Raw genomic sequence first — 20,181 nt, forward strand, 5'->3', positions numbered from 1 at the left:
GTGATGATGATAACTTAAATTTTGGTGGTGTAATTTTCCGGATGTACTGTATACCTTCAGAAGACTTACAACATGACGCTTGAGTCGTATATTGCAAGATGAACTACTTTTATGATACTTTTGATCCTTTTTAAGCTTTAAAGAGAGTCACTTATTATTTGGAAAAAATGCGACTGCAACATTCTTTAAAATTTATATTTTTGTGTTCCACAGTAGATAGAAAGACATATGTGTTTGGAATGACATGAGGGTGAGCAAATGATGACAGAATTGTAATTTTTGGATGAACTATTCCTTACTCCCATTAATGCAATAAATCAGTTCACTTCGTGACCATCTTGGTAACGAGACAAGATTAAGTTTCAACAACATCAGTCAAATCAGCAATAAAATCGGTCAAAATGGTTTCATAAATTTTACTGTAGCTCAAATCAGGCAAACAGTTTTATTTTTCAGGCTGTTCCAGCTAATGCTCATACACATTCTAGAGTAAAACAAACAGGCGATGCATTTATCAGAAAGGCAATTGGCTCTTTAACTGTAAGGTGTTTCATTCCTACAGCCGCCATATTGATCATTGTCCTATTCCTTACATGGCCTTTGGTGCCATACACCCATTGCTTCTGCCTATTTTTATTTATTTTTTTACTGTGAAATTAAAATGTAAATACATGGGAATGGTTTCAGTTTCTTTTATTTTCTCTTCCTCTTCTCCTTCAACGTTTTCCTAATAGATTTTCATTATGACTGAATTGCTCTATTTGCTCTTTATATTTTGGATTCCAAAAGTTTTTGTAGTTGGATAACGATAGGTGTCTATCTATTTAAGGCTGAATTATTTGGATTGTTTTCTAAGCAACAATATCAGCAAATCTATCTTCTCCACCATGTGGGTGTCTTTTGTGTAGATCCCCTTCAGTTTGCCCTTCACTTCAGATGAATTAAAAGATCTCATGGGGACGTTGAGGGTCAGTGTGGGATGGATATTCAGGTTGAACGAGAAATATAATTTTGGTTGGTGGAAAAATCCAGCACATTCCTAAATCCCATGGTTAGCCAGCACATTCACACCTGGAAGTTTGGAACCGAAGAAGCACCCCGTGCAGTCGAAGCAAGCTTGAGTTATTGTTTTTAGCCCGTACTCCCACTTCCACATATAACAGAAGTACTTGTAACATTCAGCAAACCACACTGAGGGCTAATTACTGTCTAGTATGAGTCCATGTGTCTCACACACTAGCAAATAAGAGATGTTTTTGTGAAGGTTCTTTCTTTGTTTATATACAGATAAGCTTCATTCCACACAGAGAAAGTGGAACAAGGTGAAGGCCAGCAAACTGTACATCAGGTATCAGTGCTAGCACCAACACAATAGGTGTTAAAAGGTATTTTTTTATTTTTATTGATCATCCTGCTCTTATTTCTTATGTACTGCCTCTTAAGCCGGCGCCACACTAGCCGATTTTTTCAATGATTTTCAGGTGTGAGCTTCATTTACATAATCACTGGCCAGTATGTGAGAGACAGAGTGTGCATTAGCGTCTGCCAGCAGGAGGTGGTTAATCACTTGACCGACTCCCTGCTGAGTTATTGGCATTAAATACTGAAAAAGCACATCAGGCTTGCTTGAAAAAAGTGTTGTGTCTTGTGCTCTCTTCAAGTAACCAATGAGCTTCTTCTTTTTTTTTTTTTTACTGAAGAACTAACAAGATGTCTAGCTGATCTGAATATTTTCATCATACTCCGTTGCATATCATTACAAACACTGATTGTAATCCATAGTGATTCTGTCTCCAAGCATTTCTCCTGCATTTTTCTCCTACACTTAAATGACTAATGCAACCAGAAAGTGGAGGCACAACAGTCTTTTTTTTTATTTGAACGTAATTTCTTTACTGACTGAAAGCTGCCTATGGACATACACGTTCTACGGCAAGCCTCGAGGGGATAAATTCACAATCACACACTTTCACAAGGTAAGTTGCCCATGAATCACATCCTAAATCACTCTTTTACAATTGTTAATGCTCATGTGGTACTCCTGTTGTTATTTTAGCGAGCTTCAGGGAATCAGAGAGAGAGAGAGAGTTGCGGTGATTTGGTATGTTTGTCACCCCTTCACCATTCTTAATCATGAAAAAGTCAGAATGTGTGACACCTTCGGCCAAAATCAAGTTGTTTGGAGACTGCTAGTGTGGCGCCAGGTTTAGTGACATGAGTGCAAATCTATTAGGGTGCCATTTGGGACAGGGCCAATGAATGCCATGAGATCACAAGTCCATATCAAGTTTGTCATTTATGATAGGGCCATAGTCGAGACACCAGGTAAAGCTTGTTAGGTAGTTCATCAAATGGTTGCAAATGCATTTATCTCATGGCAAATCTTAGCTGTATTTTCTATTGAATAATTTGAGACTTTCACATTATTCCTCTACTGTTGAAATGCTAAGACATTGTGGAAGTGCTGGAAAAAGCATTCAAAATTGTCATTAAATTTGTCCATACAACTCGTGCATCATATTTCAAGTCTTCTGAAGGCATACAATCACATTGTATGATGAACAGACTGAACTTTAAGCAGTTATTTTCTCTCAAATCAATGGAGCCCCTTAAAGGACACGACAGGAATTTCTTTCTGAAAAAGTTTTGCATTCCATCTCAATAAGTTTTGCTTTCCCTCGCTATAAGTTTTGCATTCTCTTGCAATAGTTTGCATTCCCTCGTAATTGTTTGTGCTCCCTTTGCAATACATTTACAATGGTTTTACTACAGTAACCATATTTTAACCATGGTATTTGTTGTGAAATCATAGTAATAATACAGGAAAACAAAAACTATGGTAATAAAAATCATAATTTTGTGGTTATAATGGTTTTATTACATATACAGCAAAAGTAATTCAGAAAAAAAATACCCACCCTGTCCTCTTAGGGGCTCAGTACAAATCAAATCAAACCATTGACCAACTCATGGATACAGAGCCCAAATAAAAATAAGGCGACACATCATTAAAATCAAACCTCATTGGTTCTTGTGTCATGATGTCATGACATTTGGTCATAAGATGTACAAGAAGCAATTAGGTTTGATGTTACTTAGGTGTCACTATATTTGATTTTGGCTCTGTTTAGATGAGTTTACAATGATTTTTTTGGTTGAAAATTTCGTAATTTACTCACCCTCATGCCATTCCAAATGTGTATGACTTATACTGTCATTTCTTCTGCAGAACACAAATGAAGATTTTAAGAAAAGTAGGTACAGTTCAAGTGAATGGTGACCAGAATTTTGAAGCTCCAAAAAGCAAATAAATGCAGCGTAACATTAATCCATATAACACCAGTGGTTAAATCCATGTCTTCTGAAGCGATCCAGTTGGTTTTGGGTAAGAACAGACAAAAATTTAACTCCTTTTTTACTGTACATCTTGACATCAGCAGTCTCCTTGGTGATCATTATTTCAAGCTCGATTACACTTCCTAGTGCTTGATTCATGCACAGAGTGCTCGGAAGTGTAATCGAGCTTGAAATAATGATCACCAAGGAGACTGCTGATGTCAAGATTTATAGTGAAAAAGGAGTTACAATTTTGGTCTGTTCCCACCAAAAAATGTATAAGGTTGCTTCAGAAGATATGGATTAAAACACTGCAGTCATATGGATTACAATTATGGTTCTTTTATTTGCTTTTTGAAGCTTCAAATTTTGGTCAACATTCACTGATGGTGATATTTTTCTAAAAATCTTTGTTTGTGTTCTGCAAAAGAAAGAAAGTCATACACATCTGTGGCATTAGGGTGAGTAAATGATGAAGGCATTTTCATTTTCACTTCACTCTAGATCCAAGGCCCTCTTGCATTTTTGTACAAAAACAAATAGATTCAACCCAGACTAACAAAACAGAAGCAGACATATCAGAGGAACTAAATTAGAATGGTACAGGTGAAAGCAGGGATGCAGGTTTAGGTCATTTGCTATGGTTCAACAGTTTTTAGAAAGTCTCCTTAATGTGGTTTCAGTGGCTTATTAACTTGCCAAGGCCATATGACCAGACTTTGGTTGAAATATGTGACTCTGTTGCTGCTCCCTTTTCCCAGTTGAATCCTAATTTAAAACATCTGATGTTGGGGTTGTTTGGTCCTGGTTTTAGTGAGGAAAGAACTTTTCAAAATACTTCCAGCATACATTTTTTTTTGGAATGTGTTTGTGGTGGAGGAGGGATCTGAATTCAGTGGTTTATTTGGGTGGAGACGACCAAACTTGTAAATAAAACCGCAGTTGTGGCTTTTCTGGAGGAGATCACATTTCTATGTCCTTTTGATTACTTTTCAGCATCTCGTGAGCATAAACTTCTAGCAGTGATTCCATTTGACGTCACAGAAAACCATAAACTTTACTACATTTTTTTGCCACTTCTACAAAGCCAGAATAAAGATAAAGAGGAAAGATTTTTGCCAAAAGCTTTAATACAAAAATAATAAAAAATAATACTATATATATTATATGTGTGTGTGTATATATATATATATATATATATATATATATATATATATATATATATATATATATATATACACACATACACGTAGCATGAATGAAAACACTGTGTTTAGTAAACAGGAAGGTAGCTAAGTGTTATTGATAAGCTCCTGTATCAGACATCTGTTATAGCTTTGGCCTGATAGTTTGTGTTCCACTCTTTTTATGTAATCATACTTTATAATTATTATTATTGTTTTTATTTTTTTTAAGGCTTGAGTATCATATCTCTTCAAATGGGTAATGGCTGCTTGTTAAGAATGTAACACATGTCTTGAATTAACAAAGTGCTTGAGCAACATTAACCAATTTAATTATTGGCTTCACTCCAGTATGTTTCCCCTGGGCAAATCTTTAAGTTTTAAAAATTCAAGAGTATGATTTGATTTATAGCACCCTCTTGTGGTTGCAATCTGATAGCTGTTGGTCTGTATTATCCTCAACTCTGGGAAAGTATATATGATTATTATATGATTTATAGCTAGAACTGGTATGCTTTAATATTCAGGCACAAACAAATAATTTCTAATACTGCACAATCTGCCCTTTATTGTACTTTATTGTAACTTTCTTTAGCTATAATAGAAAACAGACATCAGTTGTCCATCGACAACATCCAAAAAGCACAATGAAGCTATAACCAATGACTCTGGATCGAAAAACAACTACCGGTAATACAACTCATTGCGATTTAAATGTGGACAGCCAGTGTGAATTAATATGGGTTATTGCGCAGAACAAAATCATGACAAGCAAATCTTGGAACTGTCTTGGTGCCAGCTTTAGGGTCAGCTTGTAGCTTCCAGATTAATGGCATGTAAAATCTGAAAGCGGCCTTGAACATTCAGATCGCTGAGTGATTTCAGAACTTATTTGGCAGACATGTTCTTACCATATCAAACATTCATCTGTTTGGTGGTGCTGATTTGGCCTCAATGATTGTAACAAAGATGCAAGAAAACTTTCCGCCCGCAAAGAAAAAGTTCATTCAAATTAATCTGTGTCCAACTTATTTAACTGCTTAATCATTGCTTATAAATATATGCTTCGTAAGACTTTATAGTGCCTTTATGAATCACATAAAAAAATAAAATGTTCCCTTGTAGTTGGACAGCCTAAATATTTCTTTATATCTCAAGAGAGTTATAAACAAAGAGAGAGGCTGCTGTGTGTTTTTGTAAGTGACATTTAAAATGTAATGTTTCTTTTCCGAATGTGAGACATTTCAATATTGCAGCCAAGAGACTAAATCATGTTTTATGTCTGCTCAGCTTTGTGTGCCGTTTTAGAATGGGGACACTGACATTCATTTAAATTAAATTTTTCTATTAATTACCAGAGTGGATATTGAAATACATGAATGCATCAGAAAGCATTGATCTGACAGTTCATATTCAATGCATCGATTAGGGAATTCAGTGATCGATTATTATTAATTTATTAATACACATGTATTCCACATTCATGTTTTATCCTTGAAAACAATTATTTACCTATTATTGACCTATTTGGGGACATGTTCAATTGTACCTCCAAGTAAATATGTGTCTTCAGCATATTTTTTATTTTATTTTTTAAATAACAATGAATTGCACCAAAATAATCTAAACAAATGTATGTCATGATGCACTGCATTGTTGTCAGAGTAAATATTTACACCCCTGTTAGTTACGCTGCATGGCATACCATGTTGTAATGAAATATGATGCATAATTGATTATGATTACATTAAGAGCCTTGTCCCTGTCACTATTAATACACTCTGAAGTGATTAATCTGCTTTATCTATTAATAGGGTGCATGTAGATTACAGTATAAACTTTTAGATTAGACAGGAGGGATAAGAGAATCTTTGGGGTTTATTAGAGACATGCTCAGTTTAGTATTACTTTAATTAATTCAGTTGTATAATTCACTGAGCAACATAACATATGCATGTTGTCAGTGGAGTTAATATTGTTTGTCCTTCACCTAAAGAAAGGGTGCAGAAATCCTGCTGGAGCAGACGCAGCACTGCTGGAAGAACATGAGTACACACACACACACACACACGTATACAAACACTTGCTCTCGCCTGCACACCGACGTGTCCGACGTGTCCCAGCTGGGGAGCAAAGGAGTTTTTCAGAGGACTTCCTGACAATGCACATTGCTTTGTTTAGAGTCTAACTCCAAGTATCAATTATTGACAAAGAAGAATAGTTTTGAAGACTTGTTGAAGAGCAGCATTGGTTCCAATGGTACATATGAAGACAATTTGAGCATAATATTTTGAAACATGGATATTACGGAAAGACCCACTCTCTCTCTTGGCAAACATCTTTGTAATCCTTCCATGTTAGAGTGATCTGCTGCTGTCTGCATTCCATAAGGAAATGTGGGGCATTTGGAGAGCTGCCTGAATCTTCAATTCAAATCCGGCTGCAGGGAGATTTCTTGGATGTGGTTCTGGGAGATGTGGGGAGAGAGGAGCTTTCTGAGGTACAGAGGGGAATCTCACCCTGTGCCCCGAGCCCTTTGTGCCCTGGGTCTTTCTTCGCTTACTGAGCAGCATGGACGGTTCTTCCCCTGTCACAGAGAGCAGGATACTGATGATGGCTTTGATGAGTGGGTGTATGCTCCTCTTCACCGCAGAGGTAAGCAGTGGACACTCAACTTCAGTTCATCTTCTTGGTTGTCTAATGAGTCATTTGGGATAGTTCCAAATCTAACCTCCAAATTGTTCTACAAATATTAGTGGTTTAAAAGTTGTTGAGAGTTTCATCCTGTAGCGTTACTCCAACTAAAGGGGGCTCGATCCTAGACTGAGCCTAGAATGGTAAGTGAAGATTAGAAAGGTAGTTTGTCAGGGAGGGTAAGATCGATCATTGGGTTGTAATTTTGTTTTGACAGAATGTTTATTGCTGATACCGTACAACAATGTGACTTGACATGTCAAAGGATTTGTGTACCACTAGTGATTTTAACAAAGATGACAAACTGCTTTCTTTGTTTCTTTTTGCTGTGGACTAGGTCTCAACAACCAATTGATAAAATCAATATAAACTGAAAATAATTAGTTCATAATGACAATCTAGCTTTAGCCACAGAGCCAGTTGCAGTACTTTATACTGAGTTTTTTTTTTTTTTTCCCCAAACATTTATATGCATAGTATTTGCATTTAAAAAGCCTTCAATGTATTTATTTATTTATTTTAAGGATAACAATGGGTAAGATGTGGAAGAACCTACTTTTTTAATAAAACACAATAAAATAAAATAAAATAAAATTTGGCATTTATTATCTGATTAATCAATTGGTCAAAGAAATAATTGACAGATTAATTGATTATCAAAATCTGTGTATATACCCTACAGGGGGGCAAACATGAAATAATGCTATACATTTGGAATATATACATATAAATTCTGAATAAATTGTAATATATAGCCTAGTTACAAATCTTGATACAGTATATAACTGTAAATCGGAATATAGTTAAATATTGAATATATTTTTATAAGTCTGAATATATAAGAATAAATGTGATTTATATAATTGTAAATCTGAAAATTTTGTTATAAATTGGAATATATAATATTGTAAATTTGTATTTACAACTGTATATTCAGGATTTATAACTACAAATGTGAATTTAAAACTATATAGTCTGATTTACAAGTATATATTCAGATTTATAACTATATATTCAGACTGACAATTATATATTCGGATTTACAACTATATAAATCCGATGTGTGATCTGCTCTATCGTTTTGTCCCAGAAACACATTTTGAGTTTCACGCACTGTAGTAAAATCAGCCATCATTTAAATGATTAGGCTATATCACGACAACAGTTTGGAGTAGGAACATAATAATTGTATCGTTGCAAAGCTGAGACTTTTTACTTTTTAGAGTGTTTCTGGGTCAATTTTATGAAATTACATAAAATTACACTGTGTTATTTAAAGGGCTGTTTATTGCTATGTGGCTTACTTAACTGTGTTTATTTGAGGTCCTTCAAACAGATTTTGGATGACTTTAACAGTATGTAAAACTAAAAGTTCCCAGCAATGCCGTTTTATTTACCTTGAGATACTAAGGGATTTCCTTGTGTGAAGTCCAAGGTTAACAGAGTGGAACATACAGTAATGACAAGCCATTCTTTTATTATTCCCACACCACACCAGTGTTTTGGTTACTGGAAAACAGTGCTGACAGTGGGAAAATGGTGCAATTGATAAAAATGACCTTCTGGTTGTTGTGTGTTTAAATTTAGTTGCTCTATTTTAGCACTTGATAAATGAGGCTCATAGAATGAGGAAGTCACATCAGTACAGTTTTGCCCTCAAGTATAATTGTAGGTCACTTCAGATCTATTTACAGTCAAATTTCCAATGTTGTCAGAGCAATTGACTGCACATGACTTGACATTGGTTAAATGTTTCAGACAAAGCATGGTTTGTGTTTGTTTGGTTTTTTTGGTTTTGTTTTGGCTATTAGAATAAGCATTAGTGGCTGGTGACAGCCTAGAACAATGTCCAGGTTGAGCCATTGTCTTTATAACAAACAATTGAGACTGGGGGATTTAGCTATATTTAACATTCAGTATGTCAAAATCCAGTGACCGCTAAACTGCTGACAGCCAAATAAAGAACAATCATTAGAACTGCAACTCTGCAGCTGGGGATGAAATAGAGACAGAGGGAGGGGGGTCTAGCTGACCGAGTTTGTCCCTCTCACTTTCTCTCTCATTCTCTCCACCTCTGTCCTTTGTCCTGGAGTAGTGTCAGTCCTGTGGATCAGCAGTAGTATGCCGGGATTGGATAGCACTTTCCCAGGGCGCATGAGCTGGCAAGCTGCCACTGTGCTTGAGTGTGTGTGTGTGTATACGTGTGTGAATGTGAGAGAAGGAGGGGGTTAGAGATAGTGCCTATGAACCTGTGTGAGTGTTTTTCCTCGGGACAAGAGAAAGGGGGGCCGCGCTGGCTGTGTGAGGACAGTGCTCCTCAAAACTCTTGACAAATTTCCCAACAAATACCAATACACAGCGAGAGAGGAGATCATGTTTTGCTTGAGAGGTAAGTGCCAGAACTTCAAATTTAGAAGAAAGACAATAAGAAATGTAGCATTAGTTCTTAATGCAGTTTCTGTACATAAAAATGTTAATAACAGAATCCTTGATGCAAGACAAAGGGAGGGGATTGCAGTTCAGCTGTTAGTTAAACGTCCTGCTCAGTTTCAAAGCGCTCCTCTGCTCTCTCCTCCGGTTCCTTTGTTTTCTTGCAAGGAAGTGCAGCTTGCAGGGTCCCGTGGAAATGAGTGAGAATCTATCTGAAAAGTTTCAGTGACTGTGCCAGAGTTTTGAAGTGATGAGTGGAGTTGTTTATAAAGGAGGAAAATGTTATCTGATCTCTCTTTCATGTGAGCTCTACTGAGACTATCCTAAAGCTGTGACTACATGGCACATTTATCTTCAGAAATGCAATTTTGATTAGCATCCTTGTCATTCCTTGTGATTTGGACTCTGCCTTGGCATTTTGTGTTCTTCACTTACTCTTTAAATGTTTTGTGTATACTGATTTGGTCAAGATGTTCTTTTCTGTTGAATTGTCACTGGATGATACATGAACAGTAGTAATTTGTGATGCCATGTGTGTACATGTGAAATGAACTAGTTTGCTTTGAATGGATGATCAGGTGACGTTTGTTCTCTCTCTCTCTCTCTCTCTCTCTCTCTCTCTCTCTCTCTGTTTCTCTCCTCTGTCATCTTGTGACTTTGTTGTCATCCAGTGTATTCTTCATGTCAAGCATAAATAATCTGTCCAGCATGGTGACCTGATTATTTTTATTTATTTATTTAAACTGGTCATCTTTTTTTATTCACTAGTGACCCAAAGGTCATGGTTAAGGATGGCCACCTTAGGATTTTTTTTTTTTTTTTTTACTTTTTCCATGCTTGGCTGGTACCAATGATTTTCAAAGTTAGGTACTTTTGTGACCACTATTCAAATACTTCACTGCAAGCAAAGCAAGTAACACATTTCAAAACTCTACTTTCAATAAATTATGCTGACTAGTTATTGATTCAATGTTGAGAACTCCTGCAGTAATTACATAAATCTTTGTGTGAAAACTGCATGAATAGTGGCCTTAAGCACTTTTCCTCATTTATTGAGAGATAATCATTATATTTTAAGAGATTTGTTTGCTTGACCACAGGACGAAGAAAAGATGTTGCCAGTTGTATAAAAAATATAACATTAAGACCAAACAGAAATCTATGTCAATGGGTAGCATCTGCTGTCAGACTGAATACACTGTTAATTCAGCAATAACCCAAACCCCAACCCTAAACCTAACTGTCAGTGAAGTAAAAAAAATAATCATTTTAGAGTGACAATACAACTGCCAAAACCAGCCTGGTCTCATGAACATTACTTGACCGTGTCAACATTTCTGCAAAACGAAATTACGTGGCTGCAGTTTCCCAGTGAAATATCCAGTGGAGGGCGCCAAAAGCGGGTGAAATGTGTCGTAATCAGACAAGGTTTTTAAGGTGAATATTAGATGGTTTTAATGAGGAAAACATGGCTCACTAACCTAAAACTGTAGCCTAAACCTAACCAATAAAATCAAATGAGGGGTAAAAACAAAACAGACATCCTTACCCTTAACCAACGCCTAAACCTAACTGATAGTGTCCAAAAACAAAATGAGAAATGAAAAGCACATTTTCTGAAGCAACCACGTCATTTCATGTCACTTCTATGACACTGTCGTGTCACGTGTCAGCTTGTGTGCTTGACTGGTCCCACACCGCAAACTTTAGTGTCCAAAGTCCAACGCTCTATCAGGTGAGCTACCACAGAAGCTAATCACATTGGAATAAGTGTGTGAATGTAGGTGAGTCTGTATTACAAGCATTAAAATGTATAGTTTTTCAAATGATGCGTTATAGTAAAAAAGTGTTTTGATACCATAACTTAGCAGTATGTGAGTAATAGTGCAAAAAGTAAGTGTTTATCATAATTAGCCGTTGTAGTCGTGATCTGTGTGAAAGTGAATGAAACCCGCAGTTGTTGTTGTAGTAATTCCTCTACTGGTAATTTCACCAGGAAACTGCAGCGACATGTAGAATTCGGCACGTAAAATTTAGTGTGCAAAAATTTATGAAACACGTTCACCAATGTTTATGTGAATGCGGCTACTTCCTACAATCAGTTGCGCTAGAGGGAAAGATGATCACGGAATGTCTGATGGGTTATGGTGCTCGTAATTATTGCAGTATGCGGTTGTCTTCAGGGCACATGCACTTTTGGAAGCAACATGTTGATTTCCTGTGTGATTAAGTTGTGGCTGTAGCTTAAACAAGCATACAAAGCTGTATGACTTGCGTCTACTTACTGAAGTCGGTCTTTCAGCGAATCATTTAGGACTACTGAGAGAACGTCACATCGCATTATTAATATTGACAAGCTGTTATTTGCTGATATATGTATTTATATTATAATCAGAGTTCCCACTGAAAATACGGAAATATCATGATTTCCATGCCTTTAAAAGTCATGATAATTAGTTAAATATTAAAAAAAAAATCATAGAAATTTCTATAGTGAATATAAATTTTTCTAGGTACACTCTCCTCAATTTTTTTTTTTTTAATTGGGCAGAAATTGCTCTTTGTGGGTGCAATCTCTATAAAACGATCCAGAAGTCTTGAAAAATCATTGAAAAGTCACATAAATATCATAGAAATTAGCTAACTTATCAAATGTATAGGAACCATCCCCCTCAGCCCCACCACACACACACACACACACAAACAAACACACACACACACACTTACAGTACTTTTCAGATCATTGCCCCTGTATGAGCAGCTTCCACACTGTGTTGTTTACAAAAAGCTGCCCATTGCTCCAAGCATCAAGAAGTTGCAATCAGCCTACAGCTGAGGGTTCTGTGCAGGTTGAGAAAGGCTCCTGCTATAAAGTCAAGCTCCAAAAGTGCGTTCATATCATTCATATCAACACAAGCATGGCCCCTTTCCTCATATAAAAACTGTGGGTTTCTTTTTAAAGATAACTGTACACCGGTGCACCGTCTGCTCTCAAAATTTGCTTAAAACTGTTGTCAAAGGTGTAAATGTGTGCGGTGACCCACAACCCACAGGAATCTCTAAAGGTGTCACATGATGGAGAGATGGACTCCATAATGAGCAACAAAAAGAGAATTTTGTTTGTCAGCTGCTCCTCAGCTCTTGAATCAAATTAACAAAGGCATCGTTCTGCAGAAGACTTAAATGAGAACTGGAGACAGCTTTCGTGAGAGGCAGGGACTGGTATTTATTTGGGTGTAATTTACTTTAAAAGCCTGAAAACTCTCTCTGTGTGAGAATAAATGAAGCTTCTTTGACCTAAATAAAGGTAGCCAACCCCCCACTATTTCCATTTCACTGTTTTCCAGAGGAGCCAGAACAGCTGATTGGATGTAATCCAATTATTGTCACACTAATTTGTGATCCAGCAACCCAATGGACCAATCAACCCATATTATCTGTTCTTTCACAAGTAGGAGGATTTCGTAGTGTTCTCACTTGCTTGATTTGAACTGAAGATGCAGAACATCAGGGATCTCAAGGCCGTTTCAGATGTCAGGACAATCATTTTTCAAGCCCTTGTGTCATTATACAGGCTTAATTGCTAAAACACCCGTTTTTGAGTCTCACGCAAGCATCAATGTCTTATTATGTCCTTTTTGCAGGAACTTCACAGTTCCTGTAACAGTTATGAATCATGGACATTAGCCAGGGTTGGCGTATAGCCTGAAGAATGATGGCCATTCCAGATATGTCCACCCAGCTGTGGCCCCTCAAACACACAGCCTCATATGAGGGTCTAAGTAATGGGCTTGTGCTGATCCAACCCTCCCTAGCACATAAGTGGAATTCTGACTGTGATCCCTGTTGCCATTGGTGAAGAGCACTGTTGGGTTTGGCCTGCACATATTTTTCAGGGTGGAGATAATAAAAAAGGCCATTCTTCATTTCTGAAATGACACAGGGAATTATTCCAAGATGAAACTATTGAAGGGAATTAATGATGTTATTGTTGAATCAAAGCCTCAGGGTGTTATTGCATTCTTTGAGAATCTATGGAAGGAATTATGGACCAATCCTAGGGATATTGGCAGAGAGTGGGAGTATTTGGAAACATGGAGTCCAAATGAAGTCCTCAAGCTAAAGAATGATTTCTTCCTCCAAAATGCTTCTGTAGAAGTGTGTGATAAAGAGCATCTGTAAATTTGTTTTATGGGCTGCTTGTTTGCACTGTAAAGCTGCCTTTTGAAATCAAGATATTTATTGCTTCGAGAACTTAGGAACTGCTGTGTTGTGTTACTGGTTACAACATTGAAGGTTCACATTAGGATTTGTACAACTAGTTTCATAATCCTCACAATACCAAACTTTAAACTTTTATAAACCTAATTTTAAACCCAATTCTCCCACTGAATCTTGTCTTTTGTACATTTGTTCTAATACTTGCTTGGTGATGTGAGTTGCTTTCATTGAATGTTTAGTTTAGCTAAGGACTTTGCTGTTGGTCTGTACACTGAAATTGACAGAATGCTTCTAAAGGCTCCAAACTGGCATTCTATATAGCTATAGTAGGAATTATTACACATACATATCCCCTTAAATAATGTGGAGGCAACACTGGCATGTAATCCTCAGAAGCTATACAGTGCATCCGGAAAGTATTCACAGCGCTTCACTTTTTCCACATTTTATTATGTTACAGCCTTATTCCAAAATGGATTAAATTAATTATTTTCCTCAAAATTCTACAAACAATACCCCATAATGACAACATGAAAGAAGTTTGTTTGAAATCTTTGCAAATTTATTAAAAATAAAAAACAAAAAAATCACATGTACATAAGTATTCACAGCCTTTGCAATGACACTCAAAATTGAGCCCAGGTGCATCCTGTTTCCACTGATCATCCTTGAGATGTTTCTACAACTTGATTTGAGTCCACCTGTGGTAAATTCAGTTGATTGGACATGATTTGGAAAGGCACACACCTGTCTATATAAGGTCCCACAGTTAACAGTGCATGTCAGAGCACAAACCAAGCCATGAAGTCCAAGGAATTGTCTGTAGACCTCTGGGACAGGATTGTATCGAGGCACAGATCTGGGGAAGGGTACAGAAAACTTTCTGCAGCATTGAAGGTCCCAATGAGCACAGTGGCCTCCATCATCCGTAAATGGAAGAAGTTTGGAACCACCAGGACTCTTCCTAGAGCTGGCCGCCCGGCCAAACTGAACGATCGGGGGGGAAGGGCCTTAGTCAGGGAGGTGACCAAGAACCCGATGGTCACTCTGACAGAGCTCCAGTGTTTCTCTGTGGAGAGAGGAGAACCTTCCAGAAGAACAACCATCTCTGCAGCACTCCACCAATCAGGCCTGTATGATAGAGTGGCCAGACGGAAGCCACTCCTCAGTAAAAGGCACATGACAGCCCGCCTGGAGTTTGCCAGAAGGCACCTGAAGGACTCTCAGACCATGAGAAACAAATATTGAACTCTTTGGCCTGAATGGCAAGTGTCATGCCTGAAGGAAATTAGGCACCGCTCATCACCTGGCCAATACCATCCCTACAGTGAAGCATGGAGGTGGCAGCATCATGCTGTGGGGATGTTTTTCAGCGGCAGGGACTGGGAGACTAGTCAGGATTGAGGGAAAGATGAATGCAGCAATGTACAGAGACATCCTTGATGAAAACCTGCTCCAGAGTGCTCTGGGGTGAAGGTTCATCTTCCAACAGGACAACGACCCTAACCACACAGCCAAGATAACAAAGGAGTGGCTACGGGACAACTCTGTGAATGTCCTTGAGTGGCCCAGCCAGAGCCCAGACTTGAACCCTATTGAACATCTCTGGAGAGATCTGAAAATGGCTGTGCACCGACGCTCCCCATCCAACCTGATGGAGCTTGAGAGGTCCTGCAAAGAAGAATGGGAGAAACTGCCCAAAAATAAGATCATACTCAAAAAGACTTGAGGCTGTAATTGGTGCCAAAAATGCTTCAACAAAGTATTGAGCAAAGGCTGTGAATACTTATGTACATTTGATTTTTTTTTTCCGTTTTTTTTTTTATTTTTATAAATTTGCAAAGATTTCAAACAAACTTCTTTCACGTTGTCATTATGGGGTATTGTTTGTAGAATTTTGAGGAAAATAATGAATTTAGTCCATTTTGGATTAAGGCTATAACATAACAAAATGTGGAAAAAGTGAAGCGTTGTGACTACTTTCCAGATGCACTGTATATTTACACAAGCTGTCATGTTGACCCTCTGTATTGACCATTATATGGTATTAGACATACAGAACCTTTTAATATCATCTGAATAAAATGTAAAGGTGATGTGTGTAATTGTTTTAGTGTTAAAATATTTTCCCCTGTCCAGCTAAATTACAGAGACAACTATATGTAAGACATTCATAGGTTGATTCTCCCCAAAAGTCTTTTTGTTTGTTTTGGGTATCCTGACCAGCCCGAAACAGCAACACTGACTCAACCGTTGTGCTTGTGTTTGAGGTGGGACTCTCTGTTTTGGATAAATTGCACACTTCACCTTTAAGTTGTTCTTCAGTATATTGTTATGCATTAAACAGTGAAAAAATGGGTGTAGAGCCAAGGAGGGCGGGGCCGGGCTGGAATGACGAACTCCAATCAGCCTGATGGGGTGCGCGAGGAATAAAGGCGGCCGGGGACAACAGTTCGAGAGAGAGAGAATTACAGGCAGCTGTACTGTGTGTGTTTATGGTTGTGTGTTTTTGTTTAAGTTGTTCATTAAATTATTATTTAAGTTGTCAAGCTGGTTCTCGCCTCCTCCTTTCCACTGAACCCCCTTACACTGGTGCCGAAACACGGGAAGGAGGAGGGATTCCCGTCGCAGAGTCCTCGACACTGCCGTCCACCCAGGGGAGCGCCGCTGCCATCCGACGGGGGACGGAGTAGCCCGACCACCCGGATGCGGGGAACGGCCGCCGTCTGCGAGGCGAGTGGGGACTGGACTCCCCGACCGCCTGGAGCGAGGGAGCCACTGCCGGGGGTGGAGGAGTGCCCTGCCATCCCCCGGGAAAGCGGAGGGATCGAGAGAAGACTGCCGTCCGTGGGGGGAGGAGGGAAGCGACTCCCCGACCACCTGGAGTGGTAGGGCCACTGCCAGGGGCGGAGGAGTGTCCCCACGGGACGCTGGGAACGCGGAGGGGCGTTCTGTCCGCTGGGGGTCAGAGGTCTGACTCCGGTCCGCCCGGGGAGGAGCGGCTGCCGTCCGCCTGATAGGGTGGAGGAGTGATCGAGGACCACACGACGGCGCATCAGAGAACCGGTGAGTTTCTTTTTCGCTCTCCTCTCTCTCTCTCTGTCGCTCCGTGTTGGCCTTTCCCTCGCCTATTTTGTTTTGTTGTTGTTGTTGAAGGTCGAGGAAGGCGGGGATGACCCGCCAGCAGTCAGGGTGCAAGGCACGCCCCCCGGAGAGGAAGGGGGGATGTACGTCATGCCGGGGGCTCCCCGGCCTGAGGCAATGCCGGGAGGAGTGTAGAGCCGAGGAGGGCGGGGCCGGGCTGGAATGACGCCAATCAGCCTGATGGGGCGCGTGAGGGATAAAGGCGGCCGGGGACGACAGTTCGAGAGAGAGAGAATTACAGGCAACTGTACTGTGTGTGTTTATGGTTGTGTGTTTTTGTTTAAGTTGTTCATTAAGTTGTCAAGCCGGTTCTCGCCTCCTCTTTTCCACTGAACCCCCTTACAATGGGATAAAAAATATGTTTCTTGTGGTGACATCTACTGTAAAAAAAAAAAAAAAAAAATTTTTTTTTTTTTAATCAAAAATATTATTTAACATCATGGAATCAACCTTAATACATTATGTTACACTAATAAAAATAATTTTAAGAGTTCAATCAAGTCGAAATAGCTCATTATGGTAACAATTGCAGGTTGCCACTTTTTACAGTGTGTATATACAGTGTGTATAATGCAGGTGCTTTTTATGTGCAAATTCTCTCTAAGACTCTACAGACTCTGATAAAACTATGATACGCTTGTAGTCTACAGGATATGAAACTATAGACAACTTCCCACCCAACAGCACAGTTTGATGGAGGTCACGTCCACTGAGTCCAGAATGACAAAGCACAGAAATGAGCCAAATGGACATGACAATAGAGCCGAGCACACTGAGCTGAGCACACTGTCTGGTGCAGCAGGTGCCTCTGGATGAATTAGATGGACTCCATGGCAACTATTGTTGAAACTTTCCAACCTTTTTGTTGGCTTGCCCCACTGCACTCCAGTTACAATTAGAGGAGACTAGCGAGCAGGAGGTCCGCTGGTGCAGACTAGCACCTTGTTGGGGTGCACAATCTCTATTCAGAGCCACTGGTTTGTGTGATTAGTGGGAGGAACCAAGCTGAGTTTACACTCCTCAGCACACTGTAGGAGGAAAACCAAAGAAATGTGAAATTTAAAGTGGAAATCTATTTGATCTCTATTTTTCTCTGTTTCATATTTCTAATGTTACAAAAAATCTTAGTTTGTGAAACCCCCAAATCACTATGCTTAAAGGGTTAATTCTCCCAAAATGAAAATTCTGTCATCACTTGTTGTTCCAAATCTATAGGACTTTCTTTCTTACATGGGACACAAATGGAGATGTTAGGCAGAATGTTAAGTACTGAGAGCCTCAGTCCCATTCACTTGCATTCTAAGGGAAGAGCAGTGTCAACATTCTCCAAAATGTCTCTTTTGTCCATGGAAGGAATAAAGTCATTGAAATGACATGAGGGTGAGTAAATAAGGACAGAACTTTAATTTTAGGGTGAACTATCATTTACACTGCATCTTCACAAACGCTTAACTGCAAGGTTACTTTCAATAAGTGAATCCAGATGCTTTACAGACTAGTGAACAATGACCACACGAACACTCCTCTAAATACTTCTCTGAGGTTTCACTGAAAGGGACAAAAGAGAAAAGAAAAGCTGTGCTGATGTTTTTAGGGAAGAGACTCAGAAGAGAAAAATTTTCAGACTCATGATTTAAGCCCCCAAAGGAGCCACGTCACAGTGTAAGCTTCAATCAAATGTGCATGTTGCTCATTTAGGTTAACACAGAGTTAACAGAGGAGCGTTCATCCAAAGTCTGCTGCCAAGCATGTAAAATGATAAGCTTAGATTTATGTGGCTGTAATAGTGTTTTTGTAGAAAAGCTCTCGCCAGGCCAGGGCAATTGTATGTAAGCTTTTGGTAGAAGGGGTGAGGGTTCTGGTTGCTGGAATTCTCATCTGGTGCAGTTCTTGCCTTTGGCGGTCATCCAAAGAATTGAATTCAAGGGTTTAGATTAGACCCCGCATGGAGGTTAATCAGATCTGATCATGATGAAATGGATGATATATCCAGCTTGTCTAAGCATAGATAAAGTGCTGTAATACAATATTGGAGTGTGGTGTTGTTCTGTTTGAGTGAACGATCGCTTCATGGGCAACATATTTATGTCTCCCGTCTCAGCCAGTTATCCTTGGAGCTCAGCACATTATCTGGGCTTAGACGGTTACATTAGTTGGAGATAACCAAGTACAATGCTCTTTCTGTCTGACTATCTATACAGCAGGTCATATCATGTTTCTCTCTCCCACTCTAATTCTCACATACAGTATTCAGCTCATCCTGTTACCACAACCATCTGCACCAGATACACAGTAACACTACAAGTATTTGGACATGTATGCCACACTTAAACTTGTATGAATGCCATTGCATTAGATAACAAAACATTAAAGCAAGTGGCATCTGCAAGCAAATACTGCTAAACCTTTTCTCAGAAAAAAATTTTCTTTGCCATATTTTTCCATTTACATTTAACCAGCTGGTCCCAAGGTCATCTTTAGTGGATGTATGAAGTAAATTTACCTTAATTTCACACAGGTGCACTAACAGAGTAACCACATGTGTCGTTCATCATTTTTGGTGTGTACAATTATTGCTGCTTTGCTTTATATTGTATCTAATGCAATGACTCATACATTTTTAACACTCCCATGATTTTCGATGTATGAAGCCAATTTCCCTTAAGTTCACACAGGTGCACTAGCAGAGTAACCAAGTGACGTTCATCATACTAAATATGGAAATGTTCCACTAGAGTTTGACAACAATCTTAATTTTTAATTGTATATCTATTGTTTTATAATGTAGAATTAAATTTTTTTTTGCTGTGTTTTTTATTTTATTTTCATTTTTTTGTGAAATGCTTAGAAAATGTGTCTGTGCTATCTTTCTTTACAATTATTGCTGCTTTGCTTTATATTTTATCTAATGCAATGACATTCATACATTTTTAACACCAGTGATATTTGGGTCATTTTGACCCGTTTAAGAGTTAAAAACAGTAAAAAAAATAAATAAAAATAAATAAATAAATCTTAATCTTCCATTTGGTCAAAATGCCATTAGATTTCCACAACAATGAATAAATGCACAAATAAATTAATGAATAAATTTTTTATGGTACTTGTTTATATTTCTGAAATGTTTTGGGTGGGTGTTAGGGCGTTGCTAGGGTGTTGCTAGGTGGTATTT

At 38.5% G+C, this 20,181-nt stretch overlaps 1 protein-coding gene across 5 annotated transcripts in view; it reads left to right on the forward strand.

Annotated features, from left to right (window-relative positions):
• The window catches only part of LOC127411446 (NHS-like protein 1), a 71,755-nt gene that overhangs the window by 17,615 nt on the left and 33,959 nt on the right, over nucleotides 1-20,181 (forward strand). The window contains exon 1 of one of the 5 annotated variants that reach the window (XM_051647017.1): nucleotides 6,683-7,175. The exons of 3 other annotated variants lie outside the window; for them this stretch is intronic. In XM_051647017.1, coding sequence (XP_051502977.1) covers nucleotides 6,980-7,175 — 196 coding nt within the window. In that variant the 5' untranslated portion in view covers nucleotides 6,683-6,979. Of the gene's footprint in view, nucleotides 1-6,682; nucleotides 7,176-9,426; nucleotides 9,604-20,181 lie in introns of those variants that run through there. One more of the 5 variants, XM_051647019.1, reaches the window with a different exon arrangement.

This window comes from Myxocyprinus asiaticus, chromosome 20 (assembly GCF_019703515.2).
Source record: "Myxocyprinus asiaticus isolate MX2 ecotype Aquarium Trade chromosome 20, UBuf_Myxa_2, whole genome shotgun sequence".
Classification (NCBI taxonomy): domain Eukaryota; kingdom Metazoa; phylum Chordata; class Actinopteri; order Cypriniformes; family Catostomidae; genus Myxocyprinus; species Myxocyprinus asiaticus.